The sequence below is a fragment of the Paramacrobiotus metropolitanus genome, unplaced genomic scaffold, assembly GCF_019649055.1.
Source record: "Paramacrobiotus metropolitanus isolate TYO unplaced genomic scaffold, Prichtersi_v1.0 Parri_scaffold0000275, whole genome shotgun sequence".
Taxonomy (NCBI): Eukaryota; Metazoa; Tardigrada; class Eutardigrada; order Parachela; family Macrobiotidae; genus Paramacrobiotus; species Paramacrobiotus metropolitanus.
This window is the reverse complement of record NW_026570495.1, coordinates 20,721-41,709: the sequence shown is the minus strand read 5'-3', so window position 1 is coordinate 41,709 and position 20,989 is coordinate 20,721. Positions and strand designations below refer to the sequence as shown.

The 20,989-nt window shown below is 41.1% G+C and overlaps 2 protein-coding genes across 2 annotated transcripts; one reads left to right on the top strand and one right to left on the bottom strand.

The window, feature by feature from the left end:
- Positions 1–452: 452 nt before the first annotated feature.
- Positions 453–2,398, bottom strand: LOC129601773 (uncharacterized). The gene is made up of 2 exons (XM_055500656.1): positions 2,072–2,398; positions 453–1,447 (listed from the first exon to the last, which is right to left on the bottom strand). Exons 1-2 carry the CDS (start codon positions 2,187–2,189, stop codon positions 759–761), a joined length of 807 nt encoding a protein of 268 aa, XP_055356631.1. The 5' UTR covers positions 2,190–2,398; the 3' UTR covers positions 453–758.
- Positions 2,399–17,624: 15,226 nt separating this feature from the next.
- Positions 17,625–20,899, top strand: LOC129601774 (uncharacterized). Its single transcript, XM_055500657.1, has 6 exons — positions 17,625–17,759; positions 18,506–18,712; positions 18,775–18,924; positions 19,499–19,672; positions 19,921–20,107; positions 20,531–20,899. The coding sequence occupies exons 2-6, from the start codon at positions 18,571–18,573 to the stop codon at positions 20,808–20,810; spliced, it is 933 nt and encodes a 310-aa protein (XP_055356632.1). The 5' UTR covers positions 17,625–17,759; positions 18,506–18,570; the 3' UTR covers positions 20,811–20,899.
- The last annotated feature ends 90 nt before the right edge of the window (positions 20,900–20,989 follow it).

The following is a 20,989-nucleotide window of genomic DNA, read 5'->3' as shown; positions in this document are numbered from 1 at the left end:
GCCGGCTAGAGTAATGCCGGAAGTTGCAGCGGTTCCCACTACTCCGTAGCCAAATGCCGGATATGCGCTACGTTGTTTATCTCTGTCAGAAGTGTCAACATAGACACTGTGCCGTTGCAGTTAATCATTTAATTAATCTTACCCCGGGGTAACTGGGATATTTTCTTCATTTGAGTGTTTCTCAGTGAGCAAAACTCGTGCATTTACATAATAATTGTGAAAAAAATTTGCACTCAATAATCTTTCTATATATTTGTACGAATATAATATATTTGTAAATATAAAACCAAATGTTCTTTGTTCTGCAGTATGTTTTAGTTGTCTAACTTGTCTTAGTATTTTCTGAATACAAATTTATATGCTACTGTGTTATTCCACGCTCGGTCTCATGATTACTGGTTAGACGATGTTGTCGCGAATCGTTTCGGGTGGTTTATTATTTCTTACGATTAAATAAACAGAACACACTCGTACATACTGTGCAGCGAAATACAGTAACACGGAAGGACTTATACATTTTTCTGGTGATCGATCAGCAGCAATGTCTTTGATAATTAAATTGTTTGACTGCAAAGTGCCTAAATGATGTTGATGAATTCTAATATTAATGAATTAATTTCGCCCGGAAGTATGAAATCCATACAAACCGTGCAATCTAAGCCAGGATTAACCTTTCAATGAACTTCAACAAAACCTCAGCAAGCCTTCATTTATTGCGTCAGTCCAGAATCTCGTCCGCGAACTCGTTAGGGAATGCATTAAGCTTCGGCCGCTGCTGCTTGCTCGCTAGCGAGCAGTTCTTTGACTTCCGGGAGATTCTGACTTTGATTCTCCTTGCACCGGGTCTTCCGTTCGGTTTCACATTCAGTACACAACAAGCGGCCGCGAGGGTCTTTGCTATCCACCAGATCATCCATCCCCGGGTTCTTTACAGTACTAATATCTTTCTCTGTAATGTCTGTTCCACCATTTTCATTATCCTTAGCTCCAACCACAGTGCTTGTCTTTGTACCCATCTTATGCCGAATAATCACGCTCAGAACAATGGAGAAGAGGGCGTTAGCCAAGCAGATGCCGTAAATCAGAAAGTACATCCAACCAAAGTTTACGTATGCTCGGTAAAGATTAGGCTCCGAAGATGCGCAGCACACCCCTGCTAAATCAAGTGGCAACCAGGAGCGAGCACTCACGCATCGGCGGAAGTGTACGAGGTCATACAGGTGAAACACGAAGCAGAGGAGTAATACTGCATCGATGAAGATCACAAAGGCAAAATACCGGCCGGCCTTCTTGCGATCCTGGGCAGTTAAGTGCTTCTCACATTTGTAGTTGCAAAACGCTCCGGAATAAGCTGCCGTACCTATGGTGCTGTAAAGCAATGAGCGCACCAGCATCATCAAGTGCAGACTTGTGAGATCCGGGTACGACCAACACCAACCAGTGGAAACTGTAGAACAAACCATAGTTTTAATAATTAGTGGGAGGATTTTGCAAAGTCTGAAAAACTGAATACTCGTACAATTTACAAATCAAGAGATGCCACTGAGGCGGGCTGCCATATCGGCACACCCGCATTGCAGATGCAGCGGCCGTATTATCCAAGAACCCGACACCTTTCTGAGTTTGTATTGACCTCTGGTAAATTGTAATCAGCATTTTTTGAATTTTTCAAGATTGAGTGAGGGCTTTGCGGTCTACGCGGCTAAATTTGACTTAAACAGAAAGGTTCATGCTGGCTGGCGGCCTAAACAATAATATAATTTAGATCATACATGTTTATTATTAAATTGCCTCTAGTCCCTATGCCAATGCAACCAACAACGTTTGGCAAAATTTTAGTAAGTAATTCAGTTATTCAAAATGCTTATAAAGAAGCTGCTTGCTACATGCATTTACTGTAAACTTCCCCCTCGCATTGATTTTGCCCCAATCTAAACTTTTCATACACATTAGTGCTCGTAATTTCGAAGACGGCTGAACTTCTTCACGGCTGTGACTTCTATTTTGCCGCTGACCGAGCAGTTACAGAGCAAAATTTTATAATTTTTTAAATCAGAATGACACTACTCACGCCCAGCTGCCAGGACGACAAGGGCAGTGGCCACTCCGGAAACCAACATGTTGCTGACTGCGAAAACAAGCACCGCTTGGGATCTTACAAGACGATGTCCGACTTTGCGCAGCCACATTTTTCGGATATAATGTACAGTGCACTGTCAATCTTTTACGAGGAACCAGCAAAATTCTCGAACAGCGCACGTTGAAACGTTCAACGAAGGCGGTAGAGTCTAGATTAGAGCTCTCCAGATATATAAAATGGGACTAACGGTTATGAGTCAGACGGTGCTTGTAATGCAGTAAATGATTCCCGTCAGTCCTGGAAATAACAGCGTTGGTCGGTGTACAGTACAGAATAGCTACTAACTAGTGATTTAAACCACCATTTCATGAAAATCAATAGCGGTAATACAACTAATTTTAGTGTGCCGGTTTACTCGTACGTTCTATAAGTAAATTATGGTGAATCCCAATATTTGATTTCTCCCTTTTTTCATGGTTGGCTCCCGTCAGCTCTTACCTTTACGTGGTATAGCCGGGTTGGTCTAGCCACCATACCATAGTTTATCGGCAATCATTAGGAATATGCACTGAACATTGCAACCGATAGATTAGAGACGCACGGCAACACAAACAGCCGGATGAAGTCATACCGGAAGTTGCAACGGTTTCTACTCGTAAGTAACCAGGTGGCGCTGCCTCAAAATGCGCTGCGCTGTTTGCGTCCGGCATTACTCATTAGCGTCACTTTATACGAAATACTTTAATAAACTAACAAATAACTGCCAGCCTGGAGAATTACATTAACTAAGTATTACTAACTATGCAATCATCAGTCATCAGTCAATCATCAGAACAACATCAACGAGCAATCATCAGTCATTACCATGGGTTTTGCTTGCATGTACTAATTGTGTATTTGTGACATGCTTATATAGTTTTGACATTATTACTAATGTTTCTGTACGGACTGTAAATACACAGCCACTACAGATTTTCAAAATTCCGCACATTAAAAGTATAATTGTGCAATTTTCAAATAGGCCTGTTTTATATGCAATGCTCCTGTAAGGATTACTATATGAATGTATGAAGTCACTATGAACGTATTTGTCCGAAGCAAAACTCTCATGAATTTAGTTTAAAGAAATGACTTAACGTAAGCAAAGCATGGCGCACTTCCAATTTATAAGACCTATTTGTATGATTCGTGCTAGACATCATATTCGTATGATATTTATCAGGCCTGCACCGAGCATGTTGATCTCACTATCTGTGAAAAAAAAACAAAATTTAATTATGAATGCTGCTAGATGTGCGCTACAAGTTCCTTGTTGTTACGTAGATAATATGCCACCTATACAGCCTTAGATCTGCTTCCGGTAGTGATTGATAATTTAGCTCGGTAGTGGTCGATGTAGTTAATTACAACACACAGCACATTCGCATACACCGAATAATTTTCCAGGCAAAAATAAACAAATGTTCCCTGTACTTATACATAGTAACCAGTGTTTTGTGTTCTACGAATCTATGTACAGTATATTTGCAGTTTATTTTAGTCAGGCTACCCTCTCACATTGCAGAAATGGTGTTGCCATAATTTGCCGTTGAATTATCGTTCTTACGGAACAGTCGATGCGCAAACCTAACATTCAGCAAATAAAAATTTAATGCCGTTATTAATTATTAAAGTCACATGCTTTTTCGTCCAACAGAATGCAAAGTACCCGTAAGAGCTGTACGAGTACTACTGTTGTTTAAACAGCTGTATGTATCAAATGTCTTAACGATAAATTAATAATATACGGCAGAACAGAATAGAAAGGAATGTTCGTAAACATACAGTGCGTCCACGCTTGATATGTGATTAACAACAGTAAGTACAATTTTTAATTAAGGTATCTGTAGATCCTTGTTTCTATTAAGGCCTCCTTTCGGTAGCTGAGCCAAGTTGTCCATCCTCCGCTTTTAGCATCAACCTCGCGCAGCTTGCAATCAACACTCCGGAAAAACATCTAGAGTTCGCAAACTACATAATAAGATTTCCGAAACGAAACGATAATGTTTAGCATTTTCGGCCAACTTGACGGAAACTGACAGTACGCAAAAGGCGAATACAGATATTTAACAGCGGAATATGTAGCGGATATTAAACTTACCATACCAGTTGAGAAACTTGGCGGTTACGAAAAATATTCTGCTCAAGATAAAGCGAAGCTGACATAAGCAAATACTTTTAGAGAGAAACAAGTTTACTCTTGTGATCAAAAACTGAAAGTGAATTTCAGAATAAAAAAAGCATAACTTCAATAGCAGCTTCACCAAACTAGTTAACGAGATTGACGGTACCAAAAAGTGTTTTTCAAAATAATTCACAAAGCTGAGCGGAAATTTTTAAATTAATTATACTAAAAATCCGGCAAATTGGCGAAGTTTTAGCGCACAAATACAGCAACAGTAATAGCGTAACTTTGTAAGCGAAACGAAAGGTCAAGCGTAATTATTGACAACGAAGCAGAGTTCATTTGACGCTCAAAACTGATCGGAGCTTGACGAACCGCTCTCTGTTAATGATCGTTATGCTCGTCATTTTGAAGGAGCGCAATTTCGTCCTCGTTCTCCTGATCGTCCGTCTTCATTCGGGAATATTGCCATGACGCAGCAGACCGATCAGGAAGACTGGACCAGCAGGCAATCACCCACGTGGCCCCCATGAAAAAGTGGATCCATTGTATGTACTGTACAATCACGGAAACACTGCTTATGGCGATCGAGAGGTCGTCACTGCAGAAGAAATCGCAATTTGGGGTGTTCTGATAACGTGTCACCAACAGCATCATAGTAGCACAGTTGCCGCCGGCAGTGAATTGCATCAAAAGGAACGCGCCATAGCTCGTGGTCATAACAGCTGTTACAATGGTAACGATATACGAGCGTCGGCTGAACGGCCCGTATAACACACAGCAGCCGGTGCAGACCATACCGGATGCGGTCATCATGTTCGTGGACTGGAGCAGCAAATAAATGGAGTGTGGCAAGGACCACAGCACTACGATGAAGTAATGAACCCAGTGGTTTGTTGGCGAAGAATACAATAGTAATACAGGGCGCTGAATTGGTTTTTAATATATGCAGTGCAAAATCCTAAGCACAAAACTCAAACGTACAGAAATTAGTGACTTCGGGACTGCATACCGGTAGAAAGATAGTTGGTGTACATAATATATATTATACAGTGCATAAGCTGATACATATTGCACAGTACGGTACACGTATTAAGTACATGCACTATTAAATACTTTACTATAGCATACACAAATGCGACTGTTTGTTGCTTAAAGGTACAGATATAATGCAACAGTCTGCGTTCAAGAAAAAGTTTACAATATTTCACAAGCCGAACGTGCACATGATATGAACAGCAAAATACTATGAGAACAATACTCACTCCCAGGGGCAAAAGCGTTCAGGAACACTGCGGTCAGTCCCGCCACGATGCTGAGAACTCCCACACCGACAATAGTACCGCTTCTTACAAACTGATATTGGAAATGGCAGTGAAAATCACGTCGATGCATTGCCCAGACAGTCAGAAAATCGTTTGCAGAATAATATAATATAGATATGTAGTACAAGAGTCATCTTCGGCTTCGCCTCAGATGCTCTTGTGGTCCACACTCAATTTCTTGAATAACAATGGTTGTTGTAGATTTATTTATTTTTCAAGTTTGTTTCTTGTTAAGAAACGGCTTCGGCTTCGCCTCGTTTACTGAACGTTTTTAGGATTACGCATTGTCTTCGGTTCGTAGCCTACACTAATCATGAAACATTAATAGCTGATCGGTTCATGACTTACTGTAATACAAAATTTTTAGTAGCACCACTATAATCTAGGAGCGGTGCTAAATATCTTAGTAACTGTTCCGCTAATTGTTAAGAACATAATAATTTTTGATCGTGGAATAAAATTGGTCTTGCCTCATTATTCAGTGGGCTAGACCTGTGTAAATCTTTTAATACTTCGGTTCAGTTGGCAGCACTGAACGCCGGTCGATCCACAGTAATAACGAGCGACAGTGATCACATGGACCTAATTTTCGAACAGTGGTATTAACAGCAGGTCGTGTATACTGTAAGTCCGTTCACTCAGCAGCCCTGATCAGTGATCCCTAAATATTGGTATGGGCTGTTGGTGGACACTGGTATGGTATAGTATTGATCAAAGGGCAGTAGTAAAATTTTTGATTTTGTACAATGGCGACCGTTTCCTTTTTTCGGTAGACTTTGTAGGTGGATAGGCGAGTGAGCCTTTACACGGGTCTAATCATCGACAGGGCGTCAGCTACAGTGCTAGTGTTATCACTGCATGAGCTGGGCAGTAGTAACGGTTCCGATCTTATCTGAACTGAAAATCACTAACACTAACTCCAGGTCCTGTGACTACCGTCAACATGCGGTCACAAAGGCTTCCCGGTATTGGGAATGTTTGGTCAGTGGATAGTGTGACCCTTTGCGCGGTTCTGTTCACTCGACAGCTCAAGTGCTCTATTAGAACTGAGCAGGACTTCTTAAGATCTTCATTTCTTTCTTCGAAACAGCTACGGATTCGTCTCCGCGTTTTTTGTGGTGCACACTCCGCTGCCAGTTTATTCAAATGATTTTGATTAGGTAAACATTTTATAATTTCGGTGAAATTGAATGGCCCAAAAATAAACTGTAAATTTATTAAAATTTTTTAAAAAATTTATCGCTTTCGTGCAATTGGTCACTCGCTCGCTTAGGCGGCTCTTTTCTTGGGACAGGAGTAGTTCGGTCACTCAATCACCTAGCGAACTGATAACTGGATAGTGGTAGTAATCCGTCACTCACTCCCCTAGAGAGCTCGTTTCACTGAACAGTGGTGGTAGTTCGGTCATTCAATCAGTTCGGTCACTGGATTTGCTGATTTTCACGTAAGGCGGGTTCTCTTACTAACTGCTTTAAATGACATGTTTAAGGGACTGGGCCCGGTACGTGGCACCAAATTCGTGTAAAACCGCGGGAACTTTCGCTGTCGCGCACTCCAGATCACTATTTCGCATTACTTTATGATACTCGTATTTTGTCCAAAAGATGGGTATACCGCCGTATACAAAGGCGTGAAATCCGTTTGCGCGCACAACATCCGGTTGGAAAGTTATGGGTGAATCAAAATTCCAAAACGTTTAGATGTTTCAGGTGTACCTAAAGTCTCATTATATATCAAATCCTCTTCTAATCTTCGTATATCCATATTATTATAATGATAGTTTTTACACCGAACCCACTCTGCACCATTTTTTCCAACCACTCTGGTTCGATGTCAAAACGATCTTTATTTGTATGTGCGTTTACATGCAAAATTTGAAGAATATCGGTCTTGAAGTCGGGTTGAAGAAGACTGACAAAATTCAGTTTTGTTCTTCACTACTCTGTACAGTAAAACCTGCGTACTTTGAACACCTGCTGATCCAAATTTTTCGTTCAATGTAGACGCCTGTTCAATGTACAGAACAGCTGCCCCCAGGGGGTCGCCCCTGTGGGCAGTGGTTCCTGCTTCTGAGGGCGAACGCTCAACGGGCGCCGCCTCAAGGTGGACAGCCGCGTTAGCAAGCCCTTTATACGGATTTTCGCGCATAACAAATCAAAAATCGTGTTGTGTTTAAGTTGTAACAAGCAAATGGCTGCTGAACTTTGGTCCGTTAAACGCAATTTTTTTGTGTTTTTTCGCTCCCAAACCAGATTCTGGCGCTTTGTTTATTTTTGAAAGGACTAAATATTAGTAAATTATTAGATCCGTTCCAGGTAACTTGTTCAATGTTCACTTTAGAGAGATGTTTAATATACGCGAGGTCCCCCCTGTGAAAAAATACAACCTTTATTGCGATTCAGTCCCTACCCAGGCGCGCAGGTCCTGGAATTACTGCCAGAACACTATTCTTATAGTTGCGTGAAAGAACAGGACAGTAATAATTACTTATGTTCATATATTTCGTACTTATATGCTTTCTTCTTTCGCCTTACTGTCGCTTAGTCTCCCGGCATTAAAACCCAAAACCTCCAGCAGCATTAAATTTAATTTTAATTTCGTGAAATTTTCAACGAAATTCTCAAAACAAAATGGAGTAAAAGGGAAAGCATGGAGAGACTAAACTGAAAATCTGGCCTGTTCTTTCTTACAACTGTACAGTCTTATTTTATTACAATCGCAATAAGGTAAAGTGTAACGGAACAGATTGCCACAACAACAATAATCGGAAAACATGAGATCGGACACTAATCTGAAACAGCATCATTGTCGACCGTGCTGAGGACGACCGGCGAGGAAGAACGACTAGCGTGCATGAACATTGAACAAATTACTTGGGCCTGGTACTATCCAGTCCTTGTTAGATTTATTCAAAAAAAAAACATATGAGCAAGACACAGCAATAGTCATTAAGTTTTTAAACAGCGACTTCGATTGCGGTAAGGCGGTAACCGGCCGGATGGTGTTGGCTATTTTGTCCATACTGATCATGGCGTCACGTGCGACCATTCCCGTTGAACCTATTGCGAGGTGGTAGTAGTCCGCCTGCCAGCCGGCGCCGGTTAGTTGTTGTACCAGCGGGGTGTAACGCGTGTGTTTCCGTGCCTCGGCATTGGCGAATCCATGTACGGTCTCAAAGGGAATGGTCAGCTCCGCTAAAATAAGACGCTTCTCCCGGCGGTTAATACAACACAAGTCAGGAGAAAGGGAAGTAGGGAAGACATCAACAGGGACAGTACTAACATGAGTCTCATAGCTGTTAGGATTGAGATCACATAGAACTTCCCATTTAGTTTTATCAGCCACACCGGTCAAAGAGAGAAAGATAGCTTGTAAGACGCTATTATGCCGCCAAGTGTATCTGTGGCTATTAAGCGATACCGGACAGCTATTAATTATGTGACACAGAGATCCTGGCTCCATATGAGATCAGTAACCCCTCATTGTGCAAGCGTACGTATTTTTGCGTAGCCTACAGCACTCACTTATTAACGAACGTTTGCACTAATTAATTAATGATGCAATGCAGTTGACCCCGGTTCCGCCCTTGGCGAACGCTGCGAATATTGGGAAACGAGGCTGGCATATATGTTGGTGCCAGACTGCCAGTATTGTTTGTCTGTACTACTGCATCATTAATGTAATGGCGGTCATGGCAGACTTCATGAATGTGGATTACTTACGAACTATGCAAATTCTATGGAAATGCCGAGGAGTTGATGAGACGGCGGCTTTGGTGATAGCTAAAACTCCAACGGCAGCATACGCAAATATCTATTAGTTTAGTAAATCCTTGATCGCAATTGGTGCCTTAGGGGCGGCCTTACGTAAGTATTTATTATCATCTATAAGTATAGCTAAATCCTTGATCGCAATTGGTGCCTTAGGTGGGCGGCCTTACGTGAGTATATGTTATGACTTCAATAAATCGGCGTCGTCGATGCCTAGCCACACCATGATAGGGAATACTGTATGCGACACCAAGCTTAGCACACTTGTAATTCTTCCTATCGCATTTACACAACAGACGTGAACTTGATCGTTATACCGTTACTCTTTCGCCGTATAAAAGAATTGTTGCAAAGAAATTTATTCATAGCACCACCGCGTACTTTTGAACTCTGCTACTAGTACACATACCGTACAACGAGGCTTATGTTAAGGGTTAGGATATAATTTGTATGATCATTCCAGTGTCTTTAATTTTTTTGATTACAACCTTCTACATCAAGATCAATTATTAGTGTTGGCTGCTCTCACGCTTGCATTAAATTTTGGGAATCGGTATTACGCTCTTGATATTATCGGAGTACAGTACTTATTTACGGCCGCAGTAAATACTGTTGTACATTGTTAAGCTTCTACTATGTACGCAAAATCTAATTGCATCGCATCAGTCTGGGTCCGAATCCCAATTTTAATATTCGCATGTGTTCGCAAGATTCGCCAAGTTCATGCTAAAGGTTAAAGTGTATCCAGGATACCTTAACATTTTTTTACAGCTTGGAATGTACACATAACTAATTTATATTATAGTAACTGAATTAACAGTACGAGGCAGTGTTACTGACTTGTCGCATAAGAAGAGAGGGCCAAGTGGGGGCCAAGCCAAAACCTTATAAAGATTGAATAAACTTAATTAATATTTTTAATTGCATTTTATTGGCGTGTGGTCAGGATTTCCATTAAGTATTCAATCCGGGGTTAAAAACCTTGTCGTGCTGTTGTTACAAGGGCTAAAGGTAGTCAGCAAATACTAAAACAGACTTACGTAATAATCAACTCGTGTCATAGACAGAACCCTTGGCATACATAATGCTAATAACAAGATTACATAAAACAGGAACAGAATATGAAGATCGACTTAAACCGCTTCCTTAGCGAGCTGACCGAATGTCGCCAATACAGGAATACCAGAACCGGTATACTAATGGTTAGGCTTATTTAACACAACCTCAGCAGGAACGTCGGCAAACACTGCGAACGCTGCGAATGCTGCGAATATGGAAAATCAGAACCGACATAACAATGGTTAGGCTTATTTAGAATGACATTAGCAGCAACCTTGGCGAACACTGCGAACACTGCGAACATAGGAAAACCAGAACCGGCACACTAATGGTTAGGCTTATTTAGCATAACCTCAGCAGGAACGTTGGCAAACACTGCGAACACTGCGAATGCTGCGAATTTTGGAAAATCAGAGCCGGCATGTCTTTGGCTAGGCTTGCTTTGGTTGAAATTTTAAAACACTTTTGGCGAACGCTACGAATATGGGAAAATCAGAACCGGCATGTCTTTGGCTAGGCTTACTTTGGTTGACTTTTAAAGCACCCTTGGCGAACGCTGCGGGGCGGTTAGCCTTATTTAGACTGACCTTAGCAGCAACCCCTGCGAACACTGCGAACGCTGCGAATATGGGAAAATCAGAACCGGCATACAAATGGTTAGACTTACTTAGACTGAAATGAGCAGGAACCTTGGAGAACACTGCGAACGCTGCGAATATGGGAAAACCAGACCTTGCAGGTGTGATTTTCCGGCAAGTCATTGGTTAGTGTTATTTTGGTTGATGCTGACAATGCTGCGAATATGGGAAAATCAGACCTGGCATGTCTTTGGCTAGGCTACTTTGGTTGACATTTAAAGTACCTTCGGTGAACGCAATGAATGCTGCGAACATGGGAAAGTAAGAACCGGAAATGTCCTTGGTTAGGCTTACTTTGCTTGACCTTTCAGGCAACCTTGGGAAAAACAGCGCATATGGGAAAATCAGACCCGGTATGTCTTTGGCTAGGCTAACGTAAGCTGCCATTTAAAGTAGCACTGGCGAACGCTGCGATTGCTGCGAATATGGAAAAATCAGAACCGGCATGTCTTTGGTTAGGCTTACTTTGGTTGACCTTTAAAGCACCCTTGGCGAACGCTGCGAATGCTGCGAATATGGAAAAATCAGAACCGGCATGTCTTTGGTTAGGCTTACTTTGGTTGACCTTTGAAGCACCCTTGGCGAACGCTGCGAATGCTGCGAATATGGAAAAATCAGAACCGGCATGTCTTTGGTTAGGCTTACTTTGGTTGACCTTTAAAGCACCCTTGGCGAACGCTGCGAATGCTGCGAATATGGGAAAATCAGACCTGGCATGTTTTTAGTTAGGTTTGCTTTGGTTGACCTTTAGGCCACCCTTGGCGAACGCTGCGAATGCTGCGAATATGGAAAAATCAGACCTAGCATGTTTTTAGTTAGGCTTACTTTGGTTGAACTTTAGGCCACCCTTGGCGAACGCTGCGAATACTGCGAATATGAAAAAATCAGAACCGGTATGTCTTTGGCTAGGCTTACTTTGCTTGGCCTTTAAAGCACCCTTGGCGAAACCTACGAATGCTGCGAATATGGGAAAATCAAAGCCGGCATATCTGTGCGTATGCTGCGAATATGGAAAAATCATACCTGGCATACCTGAAGAAACTTTGACAGCAGCCTTGACGGACTGTGCAAATGCTGCCGAGTCTTGATTAATTTAAGGTCTGACTGCCGAACTCATCTCAACAGTTGACTTCATATTAAAAAAACTCATCTCGTGCAACAAGCAAGCGCCAAACCTGCCGTCAGGCATTGACATCTTTCTTAATGGCTGAGTATAAAGTGAAAGACTCCTTCACGCTACTGCGTAATTACAGATAAACCCAGATTAGCTCTCAAGAGATGCACTGCAGCTAATGCAAGTTGTGCTTTTAAATTGCGTACGCAAATTACGTACGCTACCTATACGGGGTTACTGATCTCATTCTTTACCGAGATCCTTTATCGGCCCCACACAAATCACACTTGGCTGACACCATTTGTCCCCACTTTAGTAAATTGGTAAAAGAGGGAGAAATATTCAGAGCCGATTCGATCATAAAGGAAACGATGTTCTCAGAAAGATCATACAAAATGGATTTCCAAGGAGCATCAACTATCTGTGCCTTTGCGATTTCCCGCCACGCTCCCTGCTGAATTAATGAGTCGATGCGGTTTTCTTTAGAAGCGGACACATGCTGCCTCACTTTCTTATTCACCAGGCTCTTAATTGCCGATTTATTAGACCCCGATTGCCTGCCGGCTTCGACCGTGGACTGCACAATGTCCACAACAACAGAATCATTAGCACAAGCTGCGCTAACACCCTCCCCATCCATTACTGCAACAACAACATCTGCAGAGCATATCGCGTCAGCGATGAAAGCTGCATGTGCTTGCAGATACACAGATTTTACCGACTTGAGGTTTAATCCCTCGTTCACGTAAAAGAAATCACAATTAGCAGAAACAGTCAAATTTAACCATTTTTATTAACAAGTGCTTCGAGCGAGTTAACAGTAGATAAGCTAAGATCGTGCATTGTCAAGACAAATCGCATGCATGACATAACGTATTCATTGTAGATTCGTACCTTAAAAACGCTGCGCAAGTTAGGGTGGTCGACTTTCTTTAACAATGCATCCAGGCTCGAAAAAATCAAATTTCCACTGTTAACCGATTGATTTTTATTAAAAATATGAACACCCAGAAATTTCATAGGATCGTTAGAGATATTTGAAATGCTCTCCCCATTAATTTCGAAAGTAGTATCAGACGAAAGTCCCTTAGAAAGTGAAAAACAGCGGCATTTGCTGGCATTTAAATGCAACCCGACGGACTTCATACGCACATTAACTTCACGTAGCAGTCTCTTCATGCTGGCATTATTGTTAGTAACAAGCGTCAAATCATTGGCGAATGCAGGCGAAACTATTTTTTCTCTGGAACGCTATCAAACGCAATTCCACGTTTTTGATTTTCTTCAAAAACTCAATTACACAATTAGATGCAATAAGGTACAGCGAACAACTCATAGTATCACCCTGGAACAGTCCGACATTGAAAGGGATACGCTCAGAAAACGTATCGTTATGATAGACTTTAATCGCCAATCCCCGTGTAATAATTATTAATGTAACTGATCAAATATTCAGGGACATTATATCTGCGTAACGCCGCTAAAAGAACGTCCTTACGCACGGAGCCGTATGCATTAGCTACGTCCAGCCATGCAACATGCATAGCGCGTTTCTTCGAACGCTGTTGCTCAATCAGTTTGAGCAATTTTAAAGAATGTTCTCCACACCCGTTGGTCGCCTCGATAAATCCTTTTGAATATCCGTGTTGATTATTTTGTTTTTTTACGCAATAGGACATCAATCTTTTCGAAATTACTGAATGAAAACTTTGCCGATACAGCTGGTCAGCGTGATCGGCCGATAATCTGGATCAGAGCTGTCCCCCTTTTTAAATAACAGCACCGTCTTACCCACCTGCCATGAACTGCACGTCGTACCGGTAGACAATAATCGGTTAAACATATTAGCTAAGAATGTATGTACAGCCGGATACGGTTTCAAAAATAATTAATGCCATCCAATCCTGACCCGGCAGCTGCGTCATTCTGTGCCAAAATGTTTTGATATCGGAGGAAAATAGGCGAATTATCAAAGGCGGTGGTTATAAGTTTAGTTTAACTTATTCACCCAAGAAAAATTTAGAGGAGGAGATTTTGCGGGTTACAAACATTGGTAAAGTATTCTTCGATATCGGACATTTTAAGGGCATGAAGGAGCATCGGCTGGAAGCTTTTAAATTTACGTCAATAAAATTCCACATTCGTTTCCGCCAGCTATCGTTTTCCTTACGCTCGGCATTAAACCTCAGCTGCGTGATTTTGGCTGACAAAGTTTTCCGGATAGTCTTCAGATACTGCAGTCTTTCCGCATATGATAATAAAAACTCCCTATCAGCTGACCCCATCCTGCGCTTATTTCGTTTCAGTTTATTTATTTCGGTACACACTTTCTCCTTTCCTTGATCAACGCAGCTGGTACTGCAAATTTACAGTTTTTTACTAAAAACTTCCCTTGTGACTGTCTGCATTGCAGTACTAGTAATGCATACTGCGCTAATCCCCATGAAAAAATCTCGAGGCATTCATGTGCGGCCCAGACACGTAAATCGCATGCAGAAATGAGTTGATTGCAAAAATCACCAAGAAAAGAATGAAAACGGACCGGTGCGGTATGATGCAACTTATACCAGTTCGGAGGAAGTATTTTCAGACGAGAGGTATTAGAAGATATTATAGTTTTAATATCGATTTGCACGTTACCGCATACCACGTCATGCAGATGTTGCCTAAGTCGTTCTTCCTGCCGGATTGAATGATTGGTGGGTTGACATGGTGGTTTTAAACAAAAACAATAATCCGGTGTTGTTGTTGGTGGCAAAACAAAGGTTCCGTAGTTTAAGAGATGGATCACGGCAGCTTTCGCAAAGCACCAGTTTAATAACACATCCGCTAGCAAAGGTGGACTTTTACAAGCAACTTGACCAGCCAGCTCAGAGCAGCAATCGCAAGTGAGCAGCAATCGCAATCGCAGTCTACGAGACGCGCCGGTTCCGTAATGCCCATTCAATGTATACCAGTGTTCAATTTACGCGAGTGTTCAAAGTCACAGGTTTTACTGCATTTTTAAATACTAATAATTTCTCCACGCAACGTTTTTTAAAGGATCTTTCAAGGTCACCTTGAACTCATGCCTGCACCGGTGCCGGCATCCGAGCGATGGTCTCAGGGCAGATATTTTTGAAAACAAAATGCATGTGCAACCCTTTTGGAACATGCAGAGTTTAATGGTGAAATCGGTTTTTTAATTTGTTCAGCGGTTTTTTCTAGCCAAGTTCCACGGGGTGGCAGATCATAATATAGATCTATTTCCTTGATATTTCCTTGATATTTCGTTGCAATGTATACTGCATGGCAGGTGTTCTGACCCGTGTGTTGCCGCGAGTAGACTCACTGATGTTAGTACTAACAATATGGTCTACACGGAAGATCGTGAGCAATAACATATGCTCCGGCTTTTAAATAACGCCGTGTAGTCACAGAGATAGTTTCGGGATTACTCTTTCATGCTACGCGAAAATATACCTAATTACACCGTGGCCGCTTTTGTCCTAATAATTAACTGTTAGCGTTATTCACGTATACAGTAGGAGTAGACAGCGCACCTCGTTATTTTGTGGTTATGCGTGCACAAATTCAATCGTACATCCCATAAAAACCATGGCATCCCACGATGCTTTTCTCCGTAGTCAGTTATTGATTACTCACTATTTCCGTCTTGCTGTTGCATTTTTAATTTCTAGAAATTGCATCGAGGCAAGCACTACTGATTTAAATTATTGTGATCATAAAAATGCTGCTGTTGCTGCATTTATTGGTTTCATTACGTTACCAGCACTATAATTGTCTCGCAAGCGGCATTTAGTTTTGTAAACCTCGTTGCAGGTAGAAAAAAATGTTAAGGGATTTGGCCCGGTACAAAGCACCAATTTCGTGTACATACGCGGGAATAATCGCTTCCGCGCACTTCCAAACACTTTTTTGAGTTGCTTTTTGACATTGTGTAGCCAGAAGATTTGTATACATAGGCGTGAAATCCATTTTTGAGCGCAACATCCAGTTCGGGAGTTACGGCTGTTAGAAAATTCCAAAAAGTTTAAATGCATGGATCCATCCCTTTTCAAATTTTGCACGTAAATGCGCATAACCATGAAGATCGTTCTTACACGGATCCAGACTTCCACGATTCTTTTCGGTTTTTAAAATTTTGAAGTGAATTTTTGAAAATCACTTTAAAATTTTAAAAACATGCTAGAACAGTGGCGCGACAGTGAAAGTTCCCCTGGATGTACATACGAGTTTGATGCTATGTACCGGGCCAAATCCCTTAAGTGTTTACAAATGTTGCTGAAGAAAACTTACAATAGGAATCGTTTACAGAACGGGTTTACAGTCAACTGAGCAAGTACTTACTATTATACACTACTTCTATAGAGCTTTACATTTTACCGAATTAGCACACACATAAAAGTACACGAAAACTTTGGCTTCCGCGCACTCCCTAACATATACAGATATTTCCATTGTTTTATGAAATTTGCACCCAAATGATAGGTATGCGGTGGCATAAAAACTGTTTATACCCCAACATCCAGTTGAGAAATCATGTGGCGTTAGTACTAAAACGGGAGGCCAATGTCGAAACACTGGCGGAATTTTCGAAACTTTTTAAATTCATTTGAAGTCCATACTTAAAAATAATTTTGCAGGAAAAGGTGTCTTCCATAGATTTGGGCGCTCCGCATCCATATGCAGAAGGTGGGGTTCAGCTACATGCGGAAACGTTTTGGAAATTCCCTGCGTTTTGAGGATACGCCTAAAACAATGGCACACCGGCAGTGTGCACTAATGGTAAGTACCATTTCTTTTACTTCTTTTCATGATTATCACGGCTTCAATCAGACACTAGCGAGTGCTTTAAAAACTGCATGTACCTCTATTTGTACGTTAGTACGTATTATTTGTACGTATCTGGCGCGTCTGCAAGCGAAAGTGTTGGGGGGTACGCGCATTTCTGACTTCCGCGTGTATAGTATGCTTGGAGTGGATATAACCTTTCATTGGCACTTGAGCGCAACAAATCAGGTGTGTTGATCATATCCCAGCCTGTGCAAATCCCATCCGAGTCGTGTAATATTATTGTACATATGTACAATGTCGGTCTCTCCAAACGGGGGGTTGTTCTAACCGCGCTGTTGCTGCTGTGCGTTTTTTCTGTCTGTCTGTTGGTGGAAGAGCTAAAGCTGTGTACAATGTAGGACGAAATGGTCGCATAGCCCCATACCCAGCATTCTGTACGCAAGCGGTGCAGTGCACTTGTACGAAACGGATATTTTGAACTCAGTCGTACAGTGCACTGCGCTGCATTCGTACTGAATGTGGAGATGTTGGGTATGCGACCATTTTGTCCTAAGCTTTACGTTAGAGATGATTTAAATAACCAAATATACTCTCACGTCAGCTGTTTTACCTTGTCCCACTTGTTGTGTGCTACTGCTGCTCTAGCTGGCTCGCGTTGGTTTTACCTGACCGGCAACCGACGACGACGGGACGGACAGTTGATTCCGCTAATATGATGTTATCCTTTTAGTATGACTCGAATATTTTGTTGATTAGAGAATCTCGTTTACAGTTTACTCATAAATTCTCATGGATTACTAACGCTTTCTCAGGTATGTACATCTCTCACTTGTAAACAAGTGAAAATTGTGACGAAGTGCATAAGTCGTAGCGAGTCATCTCTGAAAGCTTCTTCGCAACATTTTCTTATATAAAACTAACTGCTGATTAAGTTGCGCTTTTCTGTGCAACCAATTAATTACGAATATATCAGCGCAAAGATTACACAATTACGCAAAAACACTCACACCTCAGGTTGTATAAAAAATTCATAGATAAAAACAAAAGGAGGTTCCGCCTAATAATTACTGTGAAGTGGCAGGTTAGTGGTTTAGTATGAATATAAGCTGTGAATTTACTAGCAGTTGTAAGAAAATGATGGAACTTTATGTTTGACAATTTTTAGTACTCGTAATATTTTTCGTGGGCTCTTTTTGAAGTTTCAAGCTTTTATTTTTCTCTTTAAATATTAACGTTACACACTGGCTATAAACAGTCCGACGTGGAATCTTAAAAGTTTTATTAGAATGCAACAAGTGGAAGGTTTTAAGTTGTAAGGTTTAAATATCCCGTAATTAAAAAGACGTTATCGCTCGGTCTACTGTCTGAATATTTTTATTCTGTCAAAAATTAACATGGTTGTAGATAAAATTTTGCGTTTTTAAGGATATGGTTTAGCTGTTTTTGCTTTAATATGTTTATCTCTGTATTCGCTGTATTCGCTGCTAAGCAAGTTCATCGCCCATTTTGTTCTCATAACAGGAGTACATTATCACGTCTGTTTTTCAAATACATACAGCCGATTGGAAATGTCCGTACTTTTAACGACGACACCGCACCAGTTATAACCGACTGGTCATAACAATGGAAGAAAGTGAACGGAAGAAACGAGTGTTGATCTTTCTCACGTTTCTGGCCAGTTGTATTGGTATTGCCCTATTATCGACGGCGTTAGCCACTGATTACTGGATTGTTTCCCGGCTGAAAGACATCAACTCGAACAGCAGCAACAACAGCACTCCATTAGTACTATTAACAGCAATCCCATTGATGAGGCATCTTTGTTAGCCGGTGCGACTGCCGGCGACAACGAGACCTATCGCTTCGCCAAGCAAATCCTCACGAAAAACCGGCCAGGTGGCTGGATTAATTTCGGACTGTTCCGTGGATTTGTCCGCTACAATAAAGGCCTTGGTGATCGCCAGGCTGAATTGAAAAGTGAGCAATGCATGTGCGAGTACGCTGATATCGCATTACGTACCTTTACGTAATTAGTGCTAAGCGAATCTGTAATATTAGTGCCACTGTGCCACAAATTATACACTTATTTGACACTTATTTATACACTGTAGATGTCACTTATTTGAAACTTTCATTTTATTTTTCCATAATATAGTATACAGATATTAAAACACTGATAAATTTTAAATATGATTAAACATTTTAAAGACTTTAATAAATTTTTAACATAATTCAGCTTGTCTATACTTGTCTTGCTACTGTTGCCTGACATTATTTTATAATTAATCACTTTACAAATTTATTGAACTTGTTTCGTGGAACTAAGCTATCATAAATGCACGTAAATAACAGTTATTATATCCCTAATTTTGTACTACGTTCGAGCGTGTATAATCGTAAAAAATTAATTCAGGAGTGGTTCTGAACTTATGGTTGTAAATGACATCAAATATTTTAGCACTGCAAATTAGTAAGTGGGAAACAGCTGCATATGTATGGATATGATAATAATGACCAGCGTGTTAACCGATGTTTGTTGCATTGAGTGAAGCTGTGTGCGATGTGTCGTGTTACCACCTGATGATCGTGGATCCGGAACACAGTATCGCATTGCCGGCTGCATCGACACAACAGCCAGCACAGCACCTGTTGAGCAATGTATCCGCTCTTGACCTTTCCGATGCCGATCTCCCATATGGTGAACTGTGCATGAGTGAACCCGAAGGCATGTTAATCACCAATGTTATTAACACCCGTACTTCCTTTGTTTTACGGCGTAGTATGTATATGATCTTCACAACGTTGTATTGCGTTGCAGCATCGCTACATATAACGACAGTTTTAAATCACGCATTAACATATTACATTATTCTGAATTTCCAAGCCAAATATGCAAACGAACAACAGCTACAGGTTTAAATCGTAATAGTCAGCTTCCGATTCATAGACGTAACCGACTTATTTTTTCCAAAGGTCCAACTAGGATTTTTCAAAATGTCCATCTTTTTAATTTTGGATTATGGGCAGCAACCATATTCTTCGTCTGTCTGGGAATTTTCTTTGGAGTTGTTGCAGCAGTTTACGGACTTCTCAATACGACATACACACCTATATCTGTAATCAATGGGATTTTCGGCATGTACATTTGGAATGGAATCGGAGGTAAGTTGGTAACGATAAAATACATTTGTTTTGGGTGCATTTAAAGTGCGAAATCCACTGCTTCGATCATTTTTTGCACTAAATCCAAGCGATTGGTTAGTATCATGCTACTCGATTTACCGTTAGACATGGAAAAGGAAACAGAATTTTTTATGATCCAATACGTATAACAAGAATAAGCAGCCTTAAACATTTATTCACCGTTAGTTTGGATAACTTCTATCAATGAATGCATATATTCTGGATTGTGTATTAAATTCTGTTTTGACAGCATTCAAAAAATCAAATTAAACGAACACACAATTAATTAATGTATAAAACTGGTATCAGAGTTTTTTCTGGAAATTTAATTTGGAGCCACAAGATACAACCTCTATACTACTTACACGGTTATTTTGTGTTTATTTTTAACTTTGGAAATCGTATTTTGCAGTGATAAGTTCCTGCTGTCCATGTTGATATGGGTGATCCTGTTCTATACGCACTTCCAGTACAACGTTCTTCCGGCGGAGCTCCTGTATCCGCGACCGAAGTTCAGCACCTGCGGCAGCGCGGAACTGGGCTTCTCCTTCTGGCTGTGCCTGGTGGCCATGCTACTGTTTGCCTTTAATATCATTTTATTAACACTCAAAGACATTGAACTCAGACGACCTTCCGTTAAGCATGTTGTGCCTAGCAATGACAATATGTTTATGTATTAAACGCATCTGCACATTTAATGGACCGTGTGCGTCCGACTCCGTGCGCCACCGCTGTCAGCCGATATTAGAATGCAAATATGTAATCGAACAAGCCGGATTAAAATCTATTCTTGTATTTCCATTTTTTTATCAGCGCGTACAACATACACTGTATAAACGCCGTGGGAGGCGCCGATATT